This window comes from Anomalospiza imberbis, chromosome 1 (genome assembly GCF_031753505.1).
Source record: "Anomalospiza imberbis isolate Cuckoo-Finch-1a 21T00152 chromosome 1, ASM3175350v1, whole genome shotgun sequence".
Classification (NCBI taxonomy): Eukaryota; Metazoa; Chordata; class Aves; order Passeriformes; family Viduidae; genus Anomalospiza; species Anomalospiza imberbis.
Window position 1 is genome coordinate 137520086 of NC_089681.1, and position 14169 is coordinate 137534254.

Below are 14169 nucleotides of genomic sequence, written 5' to 3' on the forward strand. Positions count from 1 at the left end.
TTCTTATTGAAAGTATCCCATTAAGAGAAATGCTTTCACTGAAATTTAATTTAATTACATTTAATGTCTTTAGATAAAAGAGTTCCCCAGAAGCACAGAACTATAAATTCCACAGAATCATGCCAAGATAAATAAAAAAAAGAGAAATAAGGAAGCCTAGAAGCAAACTTACTAAATTATTTTATTGCCTGAAGTGTAAAGCAAGAGTAAATAAATAGCACAAGCGTTTGATGATTTTAATTTTTATATACATTAAATAAGTTTATTTAGTACAACAGAGGTTGCTTATTAATTATCCGTGAAAAACTGCTCTCTTCTTCTGAGTCGTTACGGCACAGAATTTTATACCTCCCCTCCTCTTTGCAGAACCGGGAAGTGTGACTAAGGGAAGCCCGAGCGCGGCAGAATTCACGCACGGTGGGAGCGGCGTCACCGCGGTCCAGCTGCTGGTTCTCGCTCAGCCCCGTGAGAGCAGCCGCCGGTGCCGGTGAGCCGCGGGCGCGCCCCGCCAGGTGCGAGCAGGGCGGGCCGGGAGCGCGGCCCCGCGCCGGGACGGCCCCGCGGGGCGGGGGAGCCGGGCCGCACCTGGGGGCGCTGCCGGGGCCGCACCTGGCAGCGGGGCGGGCGCGGGGCCGGCCCCTCAGCGCGGCGCGGCGGGACTGCCCCGCGGGGATCCTCCTGCGCTGTCCCGGGGGCCGGCGACCACCGACACCCCCATCCCGACCCCGCCCCGTTCCGCGGGTCGCCCCGCGCTGCCGCCGGCGCGGGGCTCGGGGGGCCCGAGCCCTGCCCGGGCGGCGCCGCCGCTCCCGGTACCTGCGGGCGTAACTTTTCCCTCGCCGCCGTTCAAATGCGCTGCCGTAAAGCGCCCGTCTCCCGTGGCAACAAGGTTCCGGGCGAGCACTAGGTGTAGGAAGGTGATGTAAAAGTAAAACCACCCAGTGTCGTAAACCAGGTCCGGGGGGGAGGGGAGGGAGTGAGGGGGGCGGGCGGGGGAGGAGGTGACTGGAGCATTTAGACACCAGCGAGCGGATCATGGCGGATGGCCCCAGGTGTAAGCGCAGGAAGCAGCCGAACCCGCGCCGCAACAACGGTCAGTCAGCCGCGGGGCAGCGCCGCGGCCGCGCTGGAGCGGCGGCGGGGCCGGGGCGGGGGCCGGGCACAGCCGTCCCGAGCGCGCAGGGGGGAGGTCGGGCGGGCGCCAAAGTAATTCCCCCGCCGCGGCTCGCCGGGAGCGCGGCTCCCTCCGCACCGTTATATCCGCTACCTGCAGCCTCCCTCGCCGCCGCCTCCCTCCTCCGCCTAGCGGTGCCTCCGCACTCCGCCGCTGTCCGGGACCGTTACACGCTGCTTCCCCCTCAAGCCCCGCGACCGCTCCGCCGCCGGCAGCGGGCTCGGGGGCCCCCGGCCGCGCCGCCGCCCTCCGGCCCGGGCGGGGACGCCGAGCCCCGCGGGGAGCGGCGGGGGAGCGGCCGCCGCCCGCCCGGCCGCGGCAGCCTGAACTCCGAAACTTGTTACCTGCGCGCTACCCCGGGCGGAGCGGGGCCTCCCCCCGGCCCCGCGGGCGGGATCGCCCCGCCGCCCGCCCGGGAGCGCCTCTGCCGCCCGCCGGAGTTTCCTCCCCGCTCGCCCGGCAGCGGGCCGGCTCCTCGCCCCCGGCCGGCGCTCGCCTTTCTTGGGGCGGCGGTGGGGGACGCCGGCCGTCCCCGAGGGGACACACCCGGGAGCACATGCCGGGGAGGCACCGCCGCCGCAGCGAGCGGCGATTCGCGCGGGGGCAGCGCGGCCGCCCCGGGCCGGCGCCCCCGCTCCGCGCCCGCCCGCCCGCTCCGCGCCTCCCCGCCCCGCCGAGAGTTGGTGCCCGGCGGCGCCCCGCGGCCGCGCTGCCGCCCCGCCGGGCCGGTGGGGAAGGGAGGGCTGCGCCCGGGCGGCGGGGGCGGGCGGCGAAGTTTCTTCCCTTCCCTCTGGCTTCGGAGGTACCTGTTTGTATAATAATGGGTGGTAACGGTTTGGCCGGGGGCCCCCGCTCCGCTCTCCGTGCGTGTGTGACCAGCTGCTGCAGTCTATATAAGGAATTACATTTACATTTCAAGCTTAAGGGCTGCTGTGGGGTGGTGTTTTTTTCCCCTTTGGTACGTGTGTTACTTTAAGATGCGATGGGAAGGTACACGGCGGGGGGAATAAAGGCTCGTAACACCCACTCTCTACTTGTTTTCTGGAAAATGGAGAAGTAGTTCGGTCCTCGTAGCACGACTCTTCGGAATAGGATGTAGAGTAGGCGATTTTGTAACCCTCCTTGGCAATTTTAGGTTTTATGTGGCATTTCCTGTGCAGGGTCACAGATAGGAAGGCTTTGCCTGCGATCTGAGACGTTTTCATATGCAGTGAACGGTCTCCGAAATAGATCGGAGTCACGATCGGTGCTTCACCTCTCTAATCCTCACTGTTCGGGGCATAACGTGGTGATAAATGACGGCCTTTCCAGGGGCTAACGGGTTGGTTTGATTGCGTTGAACTTAAAAGGGTTTTCTTATTTCTGCTGTCTGCGTTTTCTAGCAAGTATTCTTGTTTGCACGCTCGTGTTATTAATTCCATGTCTTGATGTAAATATTTATATTTGGCTGTGCTAAAGGTAAGTTTGGAAAGTGCTTTTCTCTTTACCTTATTAAAAATGTGGATGATCAGAGAAAGGGGCTTTTCTTGTTGCTGACGACAACATGTGTGACATGTGAGTCTGAACCACCCAGCGTCTGTGCAGGAGCTGTAAACATGTTTACCTGAACAGGAAAGAAAATGGATTTTTCTCTTAAAGATCCAGTGATATGAATACCATACTCTTAAAGCATATCAACAGATGACTTGAGATAGAAATTTTCTGAAAAACCTGGCTTTTGAAATCGACGGGGAAAAATAGATCCTTGATTGCGGCAGCAAATGGCAACTTGTGCAGGTAGAAAAAAAAGATGGTGTTTAGTTTTCTCCTGCATGCATGTCAGCCCCCTCCTGTCTGCTGCTTTCATTCTCAAGGGAGGGATTTATTTACCACGCTTGCTGTCAGTGTTTTTCCTTTGTGCTTAATATTAGAAAACCAGATTTAAGGCTGTTTGGCACAAACTGTTTTGTCTGCAGCGTGCATCACTTGCAGAAAACAAAAGGTGTATAAGATGTGGTATCGTTCCAGGTATCTTTCATCTTCATCACTTTTGGACCTTATTGCTGCACCCACTTTATTATAAAAAGCCTTTGCGTCTTTATCAACTAGTTCTGTAATGTAAAATGTAGTGTGTCTTGGTTTAGGCTGGTTTTGGTTCCTTTTACTGAGCAATTAAAACCAACTTAAGTCATTGTGCATTGGAACATCAGGATCAGTTAGATAATAGAATCTGGATAATAGAGATTTCTCAGCAGTGGGTTTATGTTTGACTTGCATATATTTACTGAAGAAAATGCATAGAAAAAATGTTAACCCTTTAACCTTTAAAATGAATAAGTATGAGGCGTTTTTTCCCAAAGTCGCAGAATGCACTTGGCTCTTATAGGTATCTTCTGTTAATGAGGAATGGGCAAAGGAGAGATGCATAAGCAACTGGCTTGTTTGTAGTATAACAAATAAAAGCATTTTTATGGTGTTTCCTCTCCACGTTCCCACACAGTATGAGATTATTACAGAGAGATTGCACTAGACATCCAGTATGCCAGTTAATAATACTGGGCTATGGCACTGAGTTATTATACTGTAAACTTTTCTTCTTTTTATCTCTTGTTAAACTTAACACAGCTATTCTTACACTGTAAACTTTTGTTTTTTCTTTCTTTCCTCTGTGTTTGGGAGTCATCCTGGCACATAAACTCTAGCTGGAAAGACAGTCTTATCATCTTAACTCTGGAGCTGGTTCCTTTTCTACCTTGTTTATTGGTCCCTACAGGAGGTCAGCAAAGAGCCGATTGGTGCTGCCATTAAAGCCTCCACTTACAAGGAAATCTGGCACTTCCTACCTGAAGGAAACTGCCCTGTGTCATTGTCCTTAGTTCTGCCCAATACACAAACTACTTCTACAGCAGAAGAGTTAACAGAGTGTTGAGATAATGTGATACAGCAGAAACACAAGCACTGGTTGGGAATCTCTCATCCTATCTACTTCTTTCTTTTCTCCCACTCTTTTGATAGAAAAATGAAGAGGAAGAAAGAGAGACACGGTTTGGGTATTTTTTTGCTGGTCATCTACGTAGGAGTCTCTTGTGAGACTCCTGTGTAGACTTCAAATAGATTCAATATCAGCAAAGGTTTTCATATTCTGAGTTGGTTTGCAGTCAGGATTAGTTGCTTTCTTAGCTTCTCTCATGTATGTTATGGGATTGTCTTAGTTCTTACTAAACAGCAAAACTAAAAATGTCACATCTTGTTCTTCAGCAATGCTGTGAGATAAGTAAAACAAAATATTTGAAACTCTACTTCCTGGAGTGTAAAATGATATCAGCCTAAAGTATAGATGTTCTGAAAATAATGCAAGTATGCCTTCAGGTTTTCAGATGCATATTTAATAGTGAAAAGAGGAATATATGAATCTGGGTAAATTCTGCATGCTGTCAGGTACATGTGAGAAGAAGATGTAAGCCAGCCTTGGTCACAGTGAGTTCATTACTAAAAGGTTATGTGGACTGACTGGTTAGAGTGCTATTTCAGTTGTTTTACAGTTGTTTCTTCGCTCTTTTTTTCTGTTGGGTAACAATTTCTTATAAAGTTTTGCTACCAGCTAAGAACTGTAAGAAGACTGTGAGTCCCTTTGAATAAGGCAAAAGCATATTTCTTTTAACTCCAAGGTGTTAACTACCAGCAGGATGTCAGGTGCTAGTGACACTTGGGATGTAACATTCCTGGTTGTGCCTGTCTTCTCTTGCCCCCTTGCCTTTCTTTTTTGCTAGGTATCATGTTTTCACTCTAGTGTTAATTTAAATTTGCAATTTGGGATTTGTGGAATGTAGCCTGAGCTAAAATTCCAGGCACAGTGAACAGGTCTAAGTGGACAACTGAATTAACTGTTTGAGGCCAAGGAAATCTTCTCTCTTATAAACAAGTAGTATTTCTGTTTTGGTATTAGCTACTGAAATATAATGTGAGTTCTCTTAAAAAGGTCGCTATTTTTTCATTTTTCTGTCAGCAATCAGTGCTCATTATTTTAACATTTGTGAAGCAGGTTGTCTTAAGGTAATTAATTACTTGAGGCAATTGCTTTTTTTTAAGGTAATTTGTTTCCTGAAACAGTTTGCCTTGGCTGTAGGGCTGTGTACGTGTGTTGCTGAAAGGGTTAATGAAAAGTAGCAAGAAGATGAAACTTTCCTTCTGACATGGGCTCCCCACTCATAGAAATCACTTAATGTTTTTAGTTAGAAGAGTAAGGATTTGACTTCTTTGAATTCAGTCCAAATTTTCTGTTGAATATTTTTAGTTACATCAGGTAGACTCCATGGGGAGGGGTTTCTGTGGACTTTGGGCTTCATGACAGATCCTGTTAATTGGTGTTACTGACTTTGGTTGGGCCCTTGCTCTCTGTAAGCAGCTCCTCTGTGGACAGAGCCGGAGGAAGGGGTTCTACAGCTGTTCCCTGCTTCCTTCCCCACTTAGACTCCAGTTGTGGTATTAACCTGCAATTTCTTCTTATAGAAGTTTTCCAGTGCTGGGGGGAGAGGCTGAAGTACTCTGAAATCAAAATATCACTGTAATGCCTTTCCTCACGTGGAAACATCTGTTTTAATGGAGTTTAAAATGCCAGTGAGGGATGGCAGACACTTTTAACATGCGTGGGACTCTGTATTACTATGGTAAAGAAATAAAATTAACTTATGTGAAACTTGGGTTGTAGGTTTTTTGCTTGGGGTTTTTTAACTGATTTTTGATCAACTGCTCTCTATTGCAAAGAAACTGCTGAAACTACATTATCTGGGCAAATGCCTCTTAAGCATCTCTTCTTCTAAGTTCAGTCATTATTATTTACCAAAAATATAAGCTTATTGCTCTCAAGTCATTAACTGTTTGTAGTCACTTCGAAACCATTTAACTAATTGATATTGCAAGCTGATTGGAGTAGGTGTGCTTTGTCAACTGTAAACCCAATCTTTACCAGTACATACTGTGTCTCTGGAGATCATAAGGGTTCTACTCATGATAGGTTTCAAATGCCCAAAATTAGAGGTTGAACCCCAAAAATTTCCCTGTTTTTATGTAGGCTTTCATACCATATTTCAAAGTACAGTTCCAGATTAACTTTCAGCTGATTAACATCAATATTCCTGAATTTTTGCTGGTTGTTATCTACAGTTTTCAAGAGGACTCACACATAGGATCTTTTCTGTTTTGGGCAAGTAAGCAGAACCCTGTCTTTCATTTGTGGTCTCAGAAACATTGGTGCTTCATTCTGGCAGCTATAATAGGCCTGTTATTTTTGAGAACTAAATTCTCAAGTGACTTACCCAAGGTCACACAGGAAGTCCATAGCAAGACTGAGTCCCGATCCATTTTTAATCTTCAGGACTACCCTTGCATTTGGCTTGATCTAGAGCCTTAAAGGGAAAGAATAGTTTTGTCATTTGGTAGTTACTGTTCATTTCAGCTTAGTTAAGTTCTTTCATATTTATTGGAGTATTTTTGCTTTCAGTAGAAAAGTGGCGAGATGCAAAACTAAACTTTGTCTTTAGCCATTTTTAGATGGTATTAAGATAGTCTATGAAGACAGGAAATACCACCAGTGAAAATGCTATGTAGTGATGTGCCAGAGAAGTAGAATATTGTCTTCTGGTGTTTTGTATTCCCAAATCTTAAGTTCAGTGATGCAAGGGTAGACAAAAATAAATCACATCAGGAAGGAATTAGTTAAAGACTACACTGTTAACATCAACACCCCTGCTGGGATGTGGAGGGTTTTAAGGGGACTGTTTTCTTGGAGTTTAACATCTGGGTAGAAATGATTTCATCAGATGTTGGTTTTGTTGTGACAGTAATGACAAGAGTCTCAGCGTATTACCGGTATTTCTAATATTTGAAAATGGTGAGTAAATAAAAAGGCATCAGTCCTCCTCAAAAAAAAAAAAAAAAAAACCCCAAAAAAAAAACTTGCCCAGGAATGCATAAATAAGTGCCAGGCCTGATAAGTTGACTGGACAAACCCATGCAAGTCTAGGTTTTGCCACCACAGCTGCTTGTCACAGGTGGAGCTGTGTGGGAAGTGGCTGTGGGTGCAGGTGGGTGCTGCTCCTGCCTGGGGCAGCGTGAGGCAAAGGTGGGTATGAAGAGTGTTCTCATATCTTCATTTGTGAAGATGTGTGGTTAGCTCCAATCATGAGACACTGCAATGCATCAGTTGGGGTAGGGATTCTTTCCTGCTGAGGGAAATGCTGCTTGAAGTCTTTAGTAGTTAAAAAAAAAAATGGGCAAACCCCCAAGCAAAGGTTGGAGAGCAGAGGGTTGTATGCATGTGTGCTGCATGGGTGAGGCAAAGCATGTATGAAGGAGGAGGGAGAGTGGCGTAGGCAGGGGTGTAGTCTGCCTCTCACTGAAGGTCTGATACCAGATTTGATGCACTTTACTGGCCTTCCAGGGAGGAATGTATTTGGCTGCTGCATGAGAAGATCACAGTGGTAAATAGCTTTAAACTCAGTAGGCTGGGTGATGCCTTGAAATACTGGAATTGTTGTTGAGTTGCGTAGGGGGTTTCATGAGTGTATTGTTTTGTAATGCTTTCTATTTCCATGTTATGTTGGCAAGTTTTTTAAACCTTTTATGAGCCATTGCCTCTCATACTCAGAGTTGGTTCTTCAGCTAATTATTATGTGCTCATGTATTTCTCAGTCTTGATTTGCTTTTCTGGTTCTTCAGTTCCTTGCATCATATTTTCTTGTTGGAAAGAATAACAAAAGTTTGATATTTTAAAAAACTGTCCACAGTTGCAGCTTTCTAATCTTTGTGACCATTTATTTCAAGGAAAGACCAGAGTTGCTTTCATTTTTCCTATTGAGCTACAGTTTGTTTATTTAATAATCTATTTATCTCTTTTTTTGCATAGATAAGTAGTATTCCTGAGTGACAGTCAAGGAGAATGGGAAACCCATTCAAGAGCAGTGAGAATTGATGGATAAAATACTGATTCCAGTTAAATGCAGCATAGCTTTATAAATCTATGTCAGTACTCTTGAGAAAAAATACTACTTCCATCACACAGTATGTAAGTACCTTTCAGGCAGTAAAAATGTATGTACTGAGTTTTCCTGTATCTTGGCCTATACATCCAATTCCTTGTGCTAGTATCCAGCAGCTTCCATTCATGTGTTAGCAGGATAGGTGATGGTAGAGTAAAAAGAAGAAACTTATTAAATTTTTATCTGTGGAGTAGCGAGGCAGGATTCAGATGTTTCAGGAGGGTAGTGCTGAACATATTAACCATGTTTCTTTAGACTTGTACATTTGTCCTCAGAAAGGACAATAGAGAATAAAGGAGGCTTTTTTACTTTGCCTCACTCTGATTGTCTCAGATGCCATTACTGTAATGTAACTATATATTGTATTTTAACATGCCTTTTCAGAGCAACAGAAGTTAACTAAAAATATGCTTTCTCATTTCTGAGAAGTCAGTACTGTTTGGAAGCAGCCTGTTTCAGTTCTCTCCTTTTCAGCTGTCATTCCCAGCTGTCACAATCTCCTTGATGTGAGGACTTTACCCCTGTTGTTTAAAAGCAGTTCGGTTAACAGCTGCTGTCACCCAAAGGTTAAAACCTGAAAATGGGCATCCTTTATTGGTTTCCTTACAAATATTTGCTTTCTGTTTGGTAGCATCTTTCTTGTTACTCTCCCTTCAATGTGTTCCATTGATCCTATTTTTGGAGAACTGTGTAAAGCAAATGAACATGTCTAATGATGAATGTATTCTTAATTATAACTGAAAAAGAGAGTGAAAAAAATTCTTTGCTGTGATGACATTGCATCCTGCTCAGTTAGGATCTGTGAATATGAGTAGCAGTTGTTCTTCAGTGAAAGGACATGTAAAATTAGTTCTTTAAACACCAAGAACTCTCCATGATATGGGAGTGTATCAGAAGGGAAAGAAACAACTGTTCCTTAGCTAACTGCATAGTAGTGCGTACTTCTTCTGATGCAGATATCCTCTCTTTGTGCAGCTCCTCTGTTCTTTAACTTCTCACAGGTCAAGTGATAGATTGGGAACACTGAAGGAGCTGGCAAGATCATTGGAGATAAATTAGTTATAAATCTTGCCATTCACCATGATTCTGAGAGTGATTTTTGTGGACAGCACTAGAAGTAAAGGGGTTAAAAGTCTGATATGGCGGAGAGTATTTTTACCTATGAACTACTGTGCCTGTCCTTGTTAGGATCAAATGCTAGTTGGGCCAGTGATGCTAGAGAACACCTTCAGTTACTGTGATATAAAATGTTTTCAATATTTCAACAAATATCCCTTTCCCAATTCTGTTTGATAGGCAGCTGACAGACAGTGAGGGCAATTTTCTGTTCTATTTTGTAGGCATCCATCTACAGATGTGTATATGGAAGAAAGCAAAATGATATTACAAAATATCACAGATGTGGCACGATTTGAGAAAGGCCTGGGGAAATCTATTCCATCAAAAGGACAACCTAAAGAATAGAAAAATCAGGCCTTAACTACAAGACATATGTTGATTTTTGTTGGACTGGTAGGTCCCTAAAGAAGCAGGTTGGGCTTTTTATTTGTTTGTTTTCCTAACACCTTCCTCCTTATGTAAGGTAACATAATTTTTTATTAATGCCCAGAAGCATCAGGGAGATGAGTTGTCCCTTTTTCTAAGATGCACTTCTCTTCAAACAATTTTTCTTAATGCCTTGAGGTATTTTTGCCTTGTGTGCTTCTAGGTATGTATCAGATTTTCCTTCTTCACACCACCTAGTCCATTTTATCATTCCTCTTAAGTTCCTGTAAGCTATCTACTGTAAGTCATGTTAAGTCATAGACTGGAAAAGGAGATACTGTTCAGAATCTGTAACCTGTCTAATCTTCCATCCTGTTTTGTTTATATCTTTCCATAGCCTTTCCTTTTCTTCATAGTATTCCGGGCACAGCTGTTTAGTTAAGTCAAGCAAAATAGAACCAGTCACACACTACTGGATTCATTCTTATGCTGCTGTTCACAGGAAGAACCTAGGTACAGTTTGCCTGGTAAAGAGCATGAGGTGGTAAATAAGGGCTTTGAAGCAGATTTGGAGCTGTAATGACTGGCTTCCTTCCCTGCTGCTGTCCCTTCCCTTTCCTTGCTAAGCATTTTCATTTGAAATACTAAGGTGTGGTCATCGGGCATATCTGTTCTCAACTTCCAGTAATTTTTTGCTCACTGCTGAGCTGCATCATAATTACATATGCAAATGTAGTATTTTTTTCCCCCTTCTTACCTTGTACATGTGGGAGAGGAAGATAAGGTTGCAGAGTACTGTCGGTGATGTACTGCCGTTGAGGAGATGCTGCAGATAGCTGCAGAAGGAGACAAGTACTTGACCTGCAGGACAAGGCTCAGCAGGGGATTTCAGAACTTCCATGTCTGAAAGGCAACAAGAAAACAGTATTCTTGCCAACTTTAAACTTCAGATGGGAGCAGATTGTAGGATGACTTGTTATAACAACCTATTTTGATAGATTCTAGCTGCTGAGTGCTGAAAGTAAATTTGCATTTCCAGTACAGATTTGTTTTGTAGACATATATATATCTACATCTATATATATATGTGTGTGTGTGTGTATCTGTAGTTATATCCAATGATTTAATATATTAGACTGGCCTGAATGCTCCCTGTAGTAACACAAGATAGACTTCTGTTCATAAGTGTTGTAATGATAGTAAAACCACAGAGACTAATTCTATGTAACAAACTATTCTGACAACTTCTGCCCTTCATGGTAAGGCTTACCTTGTACATTTTCCAAATTTGGGATTGACAGATGTACTGTATTCCTGGAACACTAAATATGATTTTGAGCAAATATTGGAAGATAGAATAGGTTCTATAGTGTAATCAAAATCTTGGGAGACTTTCTGCACAATAGTGAAATAATACCTTAGAAATGAGAAGCAGAATTTAATTGGTAGTTGTGGCATAGGAAAAGGGAAATAGTTCCAGTGACACATCATGCAGTATAACGTGCCATAGTTCTCTCTGTTTCACCACGTGATTAATCACGCCCGCATAGTTCATGTGGTAGTTACATCATGGAGACAGACACCTTAGAAAGATGAGCCTGGCTTTTACCTCAGCATGTGAGTGAATAAAACTAGTGGCAGACTTTCTGTTTCTGTGAACTAAGCCAGTTCACACAAGGAGAATTTTAGCTTTCCAACTGTAAAGGATACAAATAGACTTAGTTGAATAAAAATCATGACACACAGCAGAGGCTTATGATTCTGACAGAAATTCTTATGAGATGTTTGATGCAAACTGTTGTCTGTGAATCTGATGCTTCAGAAATGTTTTTGGCAGTACTGCTTGTGACAGTGCTAAGATGCTTTCCTTCAGAAGTGAGATAAAATAAGGTGGTTAAGAACTCCAGCAAATATAGGCATTTTCTCTTAGTATGAAGTTGTAAGCCTTCTCCCTTTATTTATGTCACATGCCTGGAAAAAAATAATTAAAAAGCTCCTTGTTATGCAGTACTGTATGCAAATAATTTCATTGCGTTTGCTTTTTCATATGTATGGTGTCACAATGATTTGGCATATAAAAAATGTTTACAACTCGTTAGAAAAGAGTGAGTTCTTTTCTGAGCCAGAAAGAAAACAGAAGTGCTGAAATCTAAAGCTTGTCAAATGTCTTGCTCTAATACTTCACAGTTGCCTATATTTAACTCTTATTTAATCTTCCTTAACTTCTGACAATATTTTCAAGCATTTTGAAGGTCTCGTGTAGCAAATTCTCAGAATAAAAGTGTTTGACTTTTCAGAGGTTCCAAGGTGCTCACTTACTGAGTAAAGTCTTCCAGGTTTGTGCTTTTAAGTATCTTAATAGGATTCTAATGAAGCTTTTTATCCCTTAAATATTTCCCCAACCTGTCTACCTTTAAAGAATTTGTGTATTTTCCCTCAACCACAGTTTTAAGTAGGACTGTCAATCCAATGTGTCTTGTTCATTCTTGGGTCTACTGTTGGAACACTTTGTAGCTGAAATGTGTGTGCGCATGTGCAGCTGCATGAGCTGTTGTCCTGCCTTTTCCTTTTGTCTGTCAAGCTTCTGGCTGATAGCAGATTAGCCATCTGAATGTGGGCAGCAAAGAGTAATGGGCTGTACAGAATGCCTGGGGTTTCTTGCATACAATGAAATGACTCCATTATAAAGCAAAAAATGACAAGCCTGCCATGGAGGATGTCTGTACTGGAGATGGAGAGAGTAGCCTTTGGTTTATGATCATGTTATTGGGTATAAAATAAACTTAATTTTTTTCAACTGTCAAAAGTATTCCTAGGTGCTTTACAGAGCAGTGCTTACAGTTCTTCTATCAGGAAAATACTTACGAGCTAAATCGGTGATGTACTACTTGCTATTCCTGATTGCTGTATATGTGTGGGGGAGGGAAGAGAGTAACAGCATGATGGCTCAGTTTCATTTTCATCATGCAGGTGTGTGTGGTTTTTTCCTTTTAATTTTTTTTTATCTGTAATGTTTTGCTTAGTTACAGGATTACATAATCTGCCCTGCAGAAGTGTGTTAGGTTTATTAAGTCTTTTGGAAGATGTGCTAATACTGATTTGAAGGAAATTGGGCCAGGAGCATGGCTGAGACACAGGGAATCCAGATGCTGGAGGAGGACATGAAATATAAAGCTGTAGAGAGTTGGCTCAAGTAGACAAATGAGGCTATGTACAGAAGCATAGTAGCAGGAAAACTAACGAGGAATCTTATCAAGTTTTTTTTGGCAGCTATACTTACCCATTGTAAGAATACGGTGTTAGATAATCAAGAGGGCTTTTCAACAGTTTACTGTGTCAGTAAGCAGTAGTGGCTGCTTGTGCATTTGCAACTTCCAGTTATAGCTTTCAAGGAGATTTTTTTTTTTTTTTATGGGCGACAGCACCTTTTAGAGCTTGCATGCCATAAAAACAAACAAAAACAATCAGGTGCAGTATATTAATTTATGCTAAATAGAAGATCTTCCTGGTTTGTATCTGCTCAGGAAATTTAGACAGCTTCTGATATATGTGAGCTTCCAAACTAACTGGCAAGTCAGGATAAAAACAAATTGGTATATAGAATATGGATGTATTGTTAAAACATGGAAAACTTGTTTTAAAATACTTAATTAAACAAACCTCTTAACTGACATTTGGTGTAGTTTGTCTTGCTTGTTGTGATCTGTTCAATATGTTGCTGTGGTTACAACTGAAATGGACTCTGGATATTTATGCTTTAGCAGCAAAATGTATGAATTGCAACTTTTAATCAATAAAATGGGAATACTGTTTGAACAAGCTTTGTTTTTCTCATTCTGTTAGCTGCTGCCAGGTCTCCTTGTGACTGTTCTGGATGTGGATACTGTTTGTTGTAAGGATTGTGTCCTTCAAAGATCTCCTTTTAGCTATGTGTTACACACCATCTTTCCCCAGTTTCTTGGATTGATTTGCCTTAAGCAAAAACACTTCCTAAAAATTTCTGCTCCCTTCCTCTCCTCCAATAAAGTCTGCTGCCCATCACCTCCTCCCCCCTCTCCCAAGGAAAAAGGAAACAACCAAAACTGGCAATACCATAGAGCTCCACAAATGCTGCTCCCTTGGCAGCAGTATTAATTCTCTTTACATACACTTTTATTTTGCATTCAGAATTTATTCTATAAAAATATGATCTTTTTATGGTGCTGAAGACTGTAGCTACTTAGCAAGGAAGCTGGTGATAAAACTAAAGCTTAGTTAACTATCTCTCATAGTGGGTAGACTATAACTGGTGACAAATACAATACATTCCAGACTAGTTTGAGAGATCTGTGGAGTTTTTCTCATCTCTTTCTTTGCCCCATGTGATTGCTGTGGTTTACAGTAGGAAGCCACTGGTTTGTGCAGTCACAGATGGAAAGGGAGGTGTATTCACTGGTAAGTGATGTAAAGAAATCTGAGTAAGAATAAGAAAGTGAACTCTCTTAGGGGGAAGGA

The 14169-nt window shown here is 42.9% G+C and overlaps 1 protein-coding gene across 7 annotated transcripts in view; it reads left to right on the plus strand.

The window, feature by feature from the left end:
- The first annotated feature begins 955 nt into the window (after positions 1-955).
- The window catches only part of ZEB1 (zinc finger E-box binding homeobox 1), a 120254-nt gene continuing 107040 nt past the window's right edge, over positions 956-14169 (plus strand). For 5 of the 7 annotated variants that reach the window (XM_068172929.1, XM_068172937.1, XM_068172954.1 and 2 more), the window contains exon 1: positions 956-1093. In XM_068172929.1, the coding sequence (XP_068029030.1) occupies positions 1036-1093 (58 nt within the window). In that variant the 5' untranslated portion in view covers positions 956-1035. Of the gene's footprint in view, positions 1094-1622; positions 1977-2707; positions 2951-14169 lie in introns of those variants that run through there. The other 2 variants (XM_068172972.1, XM_068172945.1) reach the window with 2 other exon arrangements.